The following is a 10,319-nucleotide window of genomic DNA, read 5'->3' on the forward strand; positions in this document are numbered from 1 at the left end:
CCAGCTCTCTGCTGTGGCCCTGGAGTGCAGTGGAGGATGGCCCAAGTGCTTCGGCCCTGCACCCCATGGGAGACCAGGAGAAGCACCTGGCTCTTGCCTTAGGATCAGTGCAGTGCACCAGCCACAGTGTGCAGGCCGGCCAGCTCTCTGCTGTGGCCCGGGAGTGCAGTGGAGGATGGCCCAAGTGCTTCGGCCCTGCACCCCATGGGAGACCAGGAGAAGCACCTGGCTCTTGCCTTAGGATCAGTGCAGTGCACCAGCCACAGTGTGCAGGCCGCGGCGGCCATTGGAGGGTGAACCAACAGCAAAGGAAGACCTTTTTCTCTGTCTCTCTTATCTCACTGTCCACTCTGTCTGTCAAAAAAATAAAAAACTAAAAATAAATAAATAAGAAAAGAGGATAAACGAAGGATGGGTAGGAAGGAGACTTTCACTGTATATACTTTGTATAATTTGAGATATTAAAAACAAGTCAACACATTGTTGACCCAATACATTAAAAGTAAGGAGGAAGAGGAAATGGGTAAAATCAAATTACGTAAGTACTTTATTTCAAACTACAAAAGCTGGAAAAAGCTAACGTACAAATTGAAAAGTTGAGAGGCCGGCGCTTGTGGCACAGTGGGCAAAGCCGCTGCCTGCAGTGCAAGCATCCCATAGGGGCGCCAGTTAGAGTCCCGGCTGCTCTACTTATGACCCAGCTCTCTGCTGTGGCCTGGGAGAGTAGTGGAAGATGGCCCAAGTGCTTGGGCCCTGCACCTGTGTGGGAGACCCAGAAGCTCCTGGCTCCTGAATTTCGATTGGCCCAGCTCTGGCCACTGTGGCCATTTGGTGAGTGAGCCAGCAGATGGAAGGCCTTTCTCTTTGTTTCTCTCTCCCTCTGTAACTCTACATCTCAAATAAATAAATAAAATCTTTAAAAAACAAAACAAATAGGCTGGCGCCGTGGCTCAATAGGCTAATCCTCCACCTTGCGGCGCCGGCACACCGGGTTCTAGTCCCGGTCGGGGCACCGGATTCTGTCCCGGTTGCCCCTCTTCCAGGCCAGCTCTCTGCTATGGCCAGGGAGTGCAGTGGAGGATGGCCCAGGTGCTTGGGCCCTGCACCCCATGGGAGACCAGGAAAAGCACCTGGATCCTGGCTCCTGCCATCGGATCAGCGCGGTGCGCCGGCTGCAGCGGCGGCCATTGGAGGGTGAACCAACGGCAAAGGAAGACCTTTCTCTCTCTGTCTCTCTCTCTCACTGTCCACTCTGCCTGTCAAAAAAAAAAAAAAAAAAAAAAAAAAAAAACACAAATTCCGTAAGTAATTAGAAAGCTCAGTAACAGATGGCATAGATGCAAACATGGCAAAGATAAGGTCTTCACAGCATACAGGATGTAGCTTTAAGAGGAATCAGAAGCTGATGAAATAGATGGGACTGCTAGACACAGTACTGGGTAGTTCAGCACAGATCAAAGACTGGTGTCACTGCATCAGACTCGTATTAGCACAACAGCTGTCGCAGACCCACTTCCTCCAACTCACCCTCCTCCACCCTGCGCTCCAGCCACAGACACCTGAGCAGGACACCAATCACATGCACCAAATGGCCACAGAAAAAGCTGCACAGCCTCACCTGCAGTATGTCAATCCCCAGCAGCAGTTTGATGAGGCTCTTAGAGTAAGATGTGCCCAAGCTGTAAAAAAAACAATTTTTTCCTGTGTTTCAACGCTTTTATTGTCTTTTCTCCACAATAGTGATTAAAGATCTAATCTTTAAAGCAAAATAGTCTATTCTGGGGCCAGTGCTGGTGGCATAGCAGGTAAAGCCACCACTTCCAGTGCAGGCATCCCATATGGGTGCCGGTTTGAGTTCCGGCTGCTTCACTTCTGATTCAGCTCTCTGCTACGGCCTGGGAAAGCAGCAGAAGATAGCCCAAGTCCTTGGGCCCCTGACCCTGTTGGGGAGACCTGTAAGAATCTCCTGGCTTCAGATCAGCACAGCTCCGGCCATTGCGGCCAATCAGGGAGTGAACAAGCAGAAGGAAGTCTCCTCTCTCTCCCTCTCTCTCTGTGTAACTCAGACTTTCAACTAAATAAATACATCTTTAAAAAAAAAAAAAAAAAAGTCTATCCTGTTACATAAGAAAAATCCAACATGAAAAGACAGCTCTTAGCAAGGGAGAGGTGGAGATTTGAAATTTAATCAACATAGGTGACATATTCTAAAAGAATACTCCACTTTTTGGCCTCACAAACATACAAAATAATTTTAAGCTGGTTTTCCACTCTGAGGAAGACAGAGCCATAAATCAACAATGGAACTCTAAAAACTCCCATGCTGTCCACATCTCCACCCATGTATTTATTTAGTTTAAGACAGAATCTGGGGCCAGTGCCGTGGCTCACTTGGTTAATCCTCCGCCTGTGGTGCTGGCATCCCATATGGGCACCGGATTCTGTCCCGGTTGCCCCTCTTGCAGTCTGGCTCTCTGCCGTGGCCCGGGAGTGCAGTGGAGGATGGCCCAAGTGCTTGGGCCCTGCACCCGCATGGGAGACCAGGAGGAAGCACCTGGCTCCTGGCTTCAGGTCGACACAGCGCTGGCCATAGCAGCCATCTGGGGAGTGAACCAGCGGAAGGAAGACCTTTCTCTCTGTCTCTCTCTCTTACTGTCTATGACTCTGTCAAAAAAAAAAAAAAAAAGAATCTCAGCAAGATGTCACCCACCTGGCGTCCTCTTCCTGAAGCCGCTCACAGGACAAAAGGCAGTTCCTGAAATTATCCTGGTCCTCGATGTAAGACTCCAAGCCATTAACAAACTCCTCTATTATCTTAACAGGAAGATTTTTTTAAAAAGATAAGAAAAGATTAACATTTTCTAGCTTTGGTTGCTATCAGTTAGCTAAAAAGTATCCCAGCCCCACTCAACTGTTAGCAAAAGCAGAAACTGTGGGGATAAAATACATACTTTGGGATAAGAAGGATGTTTCCTCAGGGTCTGAAAGAGCTTCTTCTGGAAAACTATTTGATCCACAGCTGTGAGGAAAGAAGAACAGGTCACTTAGCTGCTGTAACTTGGATTGTCTGGTGTCCCCTGAGGGCCATATATTAAGGGTCTGGTCACCAAAGTCTTATGTTAATGGTTAATGGATTAAGAACAGAGACTTAACTCAACAGTGGTGTCTGAAGATGGGCCTTTGGGAAAGGATTAATTTGGACTCAGCTGGTGGCATGTGGGCCTCATGATATAAGTCCATGACTTTTAAAGACAGACTACATGGATATAGAAGACCAGGTTCCCGCCTCCCTTCTTTTTTTCTATCATGCCACCCTCCTATTATCTGCCACCACCTTCCATGTTCATCAGATACCAGACTTCAGGGGCTGTCCAATCTTGGACTGTGAGCCTTTCAAACCATGAGCTGAAACAAACCTTCCTCCTTCATAAATAGCTTCCCCCAGATGTTTCAGTTGTAGTAATAAAAAGCAGACAAACACAATTTCATCTGCTACAATATGTTTCCTTTCCTGAAGACCTAAGTTTCTTGTCTGGTAAAACAAATAGCAGTATTTTCAACCTAATTTCCAGGCCAAATTTTCTAAACCTACAGTAGAAGACTTGGCTTTCAAGGAAGATAACTACAAAGTGCTCTAAATAAGACCTGACAAAATTTAGCAGGACAAAATATAATCTGTGACCCCAAAAGAGGACCTTCCATGTTTTATAAGCGTTCTTCTGAAATTACTTGTTCCAATCGCTTACCAAGCATTTATTTTCTCACAAGGAAACACAGAGGAATAGCAGCATATAACATTTTTTTCTAACAAAGGATTAGAAGTACTTTAACACACGGTATCCAGGGCAAAAGACTGTACCAATACCGTCTAAAAAGCAATTTCATCCTTGTCTCAAAACATATGGTCCTCCCATTTGTAATCTTCACTTATCCATTTAGGAAATCCATGATTCAGCCCTGAGCCCTATCACGAAGTCTAGAAAACAGAGCTAGATTTAAAAATTACCTAGTTGATTCTGACTCTCTCCGGTTTTAAGAAAAATTCCTGATATCTTAAGAAGCCTTACAAAGACATTGTCATTGTCTTCAACTTCACCAGGTGCCTGAGATTTCTTTGTCTTTTTGGAAAGTTGTTTTTCTCTGGCTTCTGCAAATAGAAACATTTTCAAGAATGTAACCAACAGTAAGAAAACATTTAAATGGAAACTCAGGAATAAATAACTGAGAGGAAAACCAATGTATTCTTGAAGAATTATACTAGAATTATTGCTATAGTGAAATAAACTATGTCAACAATCAGCAAGAATGGCTTCCAAATAAACAAATCAATCTTTCACCAAATAGAATTATCCCCAGCCATGGAATATGCATTTGAAAAAATCAAAATGTTCCATTAAAAACAAAATAAACATTTTTCACCTCCATTTTTAATTTTAGTTTTTGAAAGAGAAGTTTGCTTTAAAAATTTTTTTTACTTATTTATTTAAAAGGCAAAGACACAGATAAAGAGACAGAGAGAGAGATCTTGCAACCACTGCCTCACTCCCCAAATGGCTGCGACAGCCAGGACTGGGCCAGGCTGAAGCCAGGAGCTTCTTCAAGGTCATCCACATGGGTGCAGGGGCCCAGAAACTTGGGCCATCCCCTGCTGCTTTCCCAGGTGCATTAACAGGGAGCTGGATTGGAACTAGAGCAGCCAGGACTAAAACTGGCACCCATATAGGATGCCAGCACTGCAGGCTGTGGCTTTAACCTGCTGCACCATAGTACCAGCCCCATTTATTTTTATTCATTTGAAAGGCACAGCAATAGAGACAGAGTGAGCCTCCATCTACCCTCTCACTCCTTCAAAACTGGAAACAGCGAGGTTGGATCAGCTTGAAGACAAGATCCAGGAACTCCATTCAGATCTGCCATGTGAATGGAAGGGGCCCAAACACTTCAGCCAAGATCTGCTGTCTCTCAGGGTGTGCATCAGCAGGAAGCCAGATCAGAAGGTGGAGGCGGGACTCACTCCTAAGCACTCTGATATGGGACGCAGGTATTCCAGGCAGCAACCTCACCTGCTGTGCCACAACCACCACCCTCAAATGAGCGACTTTTAACAACCGTGGAAATGTTTTCCACCCAAATTCCAAGGCAGTCAGTGTCTTTCAAGCTGTTGTCTTCAAAGGATTGCATTAGAATCACTGGGAAGCTTACTCTTTTTAAAGATTTATTTATTTATTTGAAAGTAAGTTACACAGAGAGAGAAGGAGAGGCAGAGAGAGAGGTCTTTCATCTGCTGGTCCATTGCCCAAATGGCCCCAATGGTCGGAGCTGTGCTGATCCAAAGCAAGGAACCAGGAGTTTCTTCCAGATCTCCCACGTGGCCCAAGCACTTGGGCCATCTTTTGCTTTCCCAAGCCATAGCAGAGAATTGGGTCAAAGGTGGAGCAGCCAGGTCTCAAACTGGCACCCATATGGGATGCTGGCACTACAGGCAGTGGCTTTACCTGCTATGTCACAGCGCCAGCCACAAAGGAAGCATATTAAAATGCCTAATCCAGGCCATACTATAGTGTTACTGAGTCAAAATCTTGAGAATGGGACTTAAGGTTCTAAATTTTTGGCAAAGTCTTCAAGTAATATTCCTGATACATATCAAATCTGAGAATCCAAGATCTTGAAGCAGGGTAGAATGGCAGGTTCTCATGCATCTTATCTTTGAGTAGAAAGCCCGGACTCGTCTCATTTCCAAGGCTTTCAACCCTAAGAAATAAGGTGCAGATATCAGTCTAGCGGTGACAATGCCCACATTCCTGAGGCAGGCTTCTGGCACAGAATGTGGCTTGAGACACCTATATCCTACCATGTAGGACTGAATCCTGGGTCAAATGCCAATCCAGCTTCCTGCTACTGTGCAACCTGCAAGACAACCAAGTGATGATTCAAGTACATGGGTCCCTGCCACCCCCGTGGAAAACCTGGACTGAGTTCTTGACTCCTGGCTTTGACTTGGCCCGTGGGGCTGTTTTGAGCATTTAAGGAGTAAATGAGTAGATGGAATCTCTCTCCCTCTCTGTTTTTCTCTTGGTCTGTTTCACAAATAAATTAATAATAACTGATTTCCAAAAAGTAAAAAGAAAAAGAAAAAAATAAAAAGAAAGAAAAAGGAGAGCAGTAAGACAACAATTAAAAAAAAGGAAGTACTTAAAGCCAAGCATGCAATACACACTTCTCCCTTAATGCTATAACTCTATAGTTTTTTTCTTCTCCAATTCTACAGCCTTCTTTAAAGAAATTTAAGGTATAACCACGATAAAAGATTCAGTTCATTCATTAATGACCAAGAAATCCCAAGTTCTTTCCAATGAAGTTAATTCTTAAGTCACTTCTCTTTTGGAAAACAGTATTTGCAATACAGGACATCCACTTCTGGTGACTTCCTAATTTATTCCTCTGCAGTTTCAGAATTCCTACCATTTGTGTATACACTATAATCTCTTTACTAGCAGTTTTCAGAGGCTCAGAATTTCCTTTCCTAAATCAAGCCTACTCCTAACATGGTTTTTTTCTCAAAGCTGTAATTATTCCAAATGCTATTCAACAAGCATTTTCATCAATATTAGTTGTGCTTGATCAAGAGTCAGATCTCTATTCCTATGACTTAATAAACAATAATACTTCAGTCAACAAGTTGGAACTGTCTTAAGGAGTAGATGACTATAACAAATGAAAACAACTTTCAATCCCTTGTCTTTGGAACTCCTACGGTCTCTCTCACAAGGGCAGGGGCAGGAGCAGCATCATTTCCTGGCCTCTGTTGTACTTGCTTTCCTGTATAAACTACTATCGTAGCATTTATCTAGAATAACATTTTTTAAGGGAGGAAGGAGGATGACAAAATCTTTTCAAGGTAAATAATTAAGTTGTGTCTTCACGTCCCAGCACGTAGATGATGTATAAGTAAGGTTTATAACACTAATTCCTCTAATGGATATGCAGATTGAGGTTCAGATGCTAGGAGCACAACCATGGTCACATGTGGAATTAGAGGCAGACATTCAATCCCAAATTTCTACATACCACATTCTATGTACTGTACCCATGAAGCCCTAATGACTCCCAGCACTTGAAAAGCAGCAATTTCACACCTCCTAAAGCACCTCAGACACTTGTTACCTGAAATATGGAGAAAAATGACTGGACACTTACTAGTGGTGTCTTCTCTATCCTCAGATTTTGACAGTCTTCTTTTGGAAACCATTTTGACCAAAGTCAAATTCTTTCCTAGAGCAAAATCAAGAGACCATAAGTTATCTACTAGAAGCTAAATCATGAAAACTTAAAAGCCATATAGCCCAAAGAAACTTCTATATCCAAAACCACAGATCTGCTATTTTCCACATGAATGCTATCTAAATGCAGGTGTGGAACAAATTTCCACTCTTGGGGCCAGCACTGTGGCACAGTAGGTAAAGCTGCTGCCTGCAGTGCTGGCATCCCATATGAGCGCCGGTTTGAGTCCTGGCTGTTCCACTTCGATCCAGCTCTCTGCTGTGGCCTGGGAAAGCAGCAGAAGATGGCCCAACTCCTTGGGGTCCTGCACCACGTGGGAGACCCAGAAGCTCCTGGTTCCTGGCTTTGGATCAGAACAGCTACGGCCGTTGCAGCCAACTGGGGAGTGAACCAGTGAATGGAAAACCTCTCTCTCTCTGCCTCTCCTTCTCTCTGTGCAACTCTTTCAAATAAATAAATAAATCTTTTAATAAAAATTTCCACTCTTGGGCCCAGCCCTGTGCTGCAACATGTTAACGCCCTGGCCTGAAGCAATGGCATCCCATATGGGTGCCGGTTCAAGTCCCAGCTACCCCACTTGTGATCCAGCTCTCTGCTATGGCCTGCAAAAGCAGAAGATGGCCCAAGTCCTTGGGCCCCCGCACCCATGTGGGAGACCCGGATGAAGGTCCTGGCTCCTGGCTTCGGATTGGCGCACCTCCGGCCGTGTGGCCTACTGGGGAATAAACCATCGGATGGAAGACCTCTCTCTCTCTCTGCTTCTCCTCTCTCTGTGTAACTCTGACCTTCAAATAAATAAATAAATCTTTAAAGAAATGTCCACTTTTGCACCTAGTCTGGTCAAAACTGCCTTCCTTTCAAGTCTTCCCCAGTCACCTGGTAGCCCTCCAACTGAGATTCCCGACCCTTCATTACCCAGCCCCAAGTGACCTGTCCTTTAACAGTGTAATTCAACACTATATTTTAGGGACTGTGTTTGGTGCTGGAGCAACAACTGTGAGCAAGCCAGGTATGACTCCTGCTTTTACAGTATAAAATAGTACAGCTGTATACGGTATAAAGTGAATTTAACTACAGCTGTGTAAACGCTATAACGTACATAACACTGTGAGGGCTTACAAGAAAATCTGGTAGAGCTGGGGGTAGGAGTAAGGAAAAACAAGGACAATTTCTCAGGGACAGTCTCTCTGAGGAAGTGACTTTTAAGCAGGGACGTGTGGGCTGAAAAACACGAAGAGGCCTGCAGAGTTAGACAGGAGACTGCAGAGGCGGAGGAGAGCCTGGACGCACAACCTTCTACCTCATCCTGTCTCAGCACCCCTGCACAAAGGCATATTTTTCCAATGAAAATAATCTTAAGTCTGGAAATTCTAACCTTCTTCAAAGATCAAAGGTCACCTTCCTAGAGAACTGTCTCACCTGTCTTCAGAGTTTGCTCCTCCAGCCTCCCTGCTTCACACACAGCAGGGAGCCCCACACTCACAGGCCGCGGGGGTGGGGCTCCGCGGGAACAGCCCAGGCCCACCTAGCTCAGCGTCCTTGCACCCAGCAGTTATTTCTAAGAATCGTCAAGAATGGCCGGCAGAGGTGAAGCACCACGAGCTAACAAGGGCTTTAACTTTTTTATACTTGAGTAATTCACTTGTTCCCCACAAAACCTTTTTTAAGTAAGTACCTTATTCTCACAATCAATGGCCAACTCAGGGAGTCTGGGTCTAGAAGCTGCTCTCTTTACTACCTAGAAAGCATTTCAAAAATTCAGTGGAAAAATGGAATTAAAAGATGTTTTGTTTCAAAATGTTTTCTAAATCCATATATAGTTTTCTCAAAAAATGTTCTTATGAATTTTTTGCAGATCTCTGATGTACATATGCATGGATTTCAAAATTCGGGGTGGGGGGGAAAGGGCTGACACTGTGGTGCAGCAGGTAAAGCCACCACCTGTGACACCAGCATCCCTTATGGGTGCCAGTTCAAGTCCTGGCTGCTCCACTTCCAACCCGGCTCTCTGCTATGGTGCCCGGGAAAGCAATGAGGGATGGCCCAAGTGCTTGGGCCACTACAACTCGTGGGAGACACAGAAGAGCCTCCCGGCTTTGCCCTGGCCCAGCCCTGGCTGTGTGGCCATCTGGGCAGTAAACTAGCAGATGGAAGATCTCGCTCTGTGTATCTCTCTCTTTAACTCTGCCGCTCAAATAAATAAATTTTCAAAAAGAAAACAGTTTTCTACCATCTGGTGGGCAACTGGGGCAGCAGTAAGATGCTGCTTAGGACAGTGGCTTCCCATAATGGAGTGCCTGGGGATGATTCCTGGCTCTGCTCCCCCCTCCCACCTCCTGCTCATGTGCACCTAGGGAGCAGCAGGTGATTGGGTCCTGCCTCCCCTGTGGGAAACCTGGATTGAGTTCCCAGCTCCTGGCTGCAGGCTGGACCAGTAGCAGCGCATTTAGGGAGTGAACCAGGGGATGGATGACCTCTGTGTTTCTCTCTCTCTCTTTCTGCTTTTCAAATAAATAATAAATGAAATTTATTAAGCAAAGAAATGGTGGAGCTGGTGCTGTGGCACAGAAGGTTGAGCCTCCGCCTGCCGCACCAGCATCTCGTATGGATGCAGCTGCAAACCCTGGCTGCTCCACTTTCTATACAGTTCCCTGCTATTGTGCCTGGGAAAGCAGCAGATGGCCCAAGCCCTTGGGTCCCTGCACCCACGTGGGAGACTGGGAAGAAGCTCCTGGCTCCTGGCTGTAGCCTGGCACAGCCCCAACTGTTGTGACCATTTGGGGAGCGAACCAACGAATGGAAGGAAGGCTTCTCTCTCCTTCTCTCTGTATCGCTGCCTTTCAAATATACAAATAAATCTTTTTTAAAAAAAATAATAAAAACAGCTCAGGAAACATGTGAAGCATCATTATTAAGATTTATTTACTTGAAAGGCAGAGTTACAGAGACAGAGTGACCGATCTTCCTTCTGCTGGTTCACTCCCCAGACGGCCCAGGGGCTGGAGCTGGGCCAGGCCCCAGCCAGGAGCTTCCTCCGT

At 45.4% G+C, this 10,319-nt stretch overlaps 1 protein-coding gene across 5 annotated transcripts in view; it reads right to left on the reverse strand.

Annotated features, from left to right (window-relative positions):
- The window catches only part of FANCD2 (FA complementation group D2), a 78,638-nt gene that overhangs the window by 67,522 nt on the left and 797 nt on the right, over positions 1–10,319 (reverse strand). For 4 of the 5 annotated variants that reach the window (XR_016215084.1, XR_016215085.1, XM_008249932.5 and 1 more), the window contains exons 2-6: positions 7,198–7,272; positions 4,007–4,147; positions 2,952–3,019; positions 2,711–2,814; positions 1,619–1,679 (exon numbers count right to left, since the gene is read on the reverse strand). Coding sequence is in view for 3 of the 5 variants with exons in the window: in XM_008249932.5 (XP_008248154.4) it covers positions 1,619–1,679; positions 2,711–2,814; positions 2,952–3,019; positions 4,007–4,147; positions 7,198–7,249 (426 nt within the window). In the remaining 2 variants the exon portion in view is untranslated. Of the gene's footprint in view, positions 1–1,618; positions 1,680–2,710; positions 2,815–2,951; positions 3,020–4,006; positions 4,148–7,197; positions 7,273–8,956; positions 8,979–10,319 lie in introns of those variants that run through there. The other variant, XM_089306675.1, reaches the window with a different exon arrangement.

The sequence above is a fragment of the Oryctolagus cuniculus genome, chromosome 10, assembly GCF_051225735.1.
Source record: "Oryctolagus cuniculus isolate XC-2025 breed Fujian yellow rabbit chromosome 10, ASM5122573v1, whole genome shotgun sequence".
NCBI classification, from domain to species: Eukaryota; Metazoa; Chordata; class Mammalia; order Lagomorpha; family Leporidae; genus Oryctolagus; species Oryctolagus cuniculus.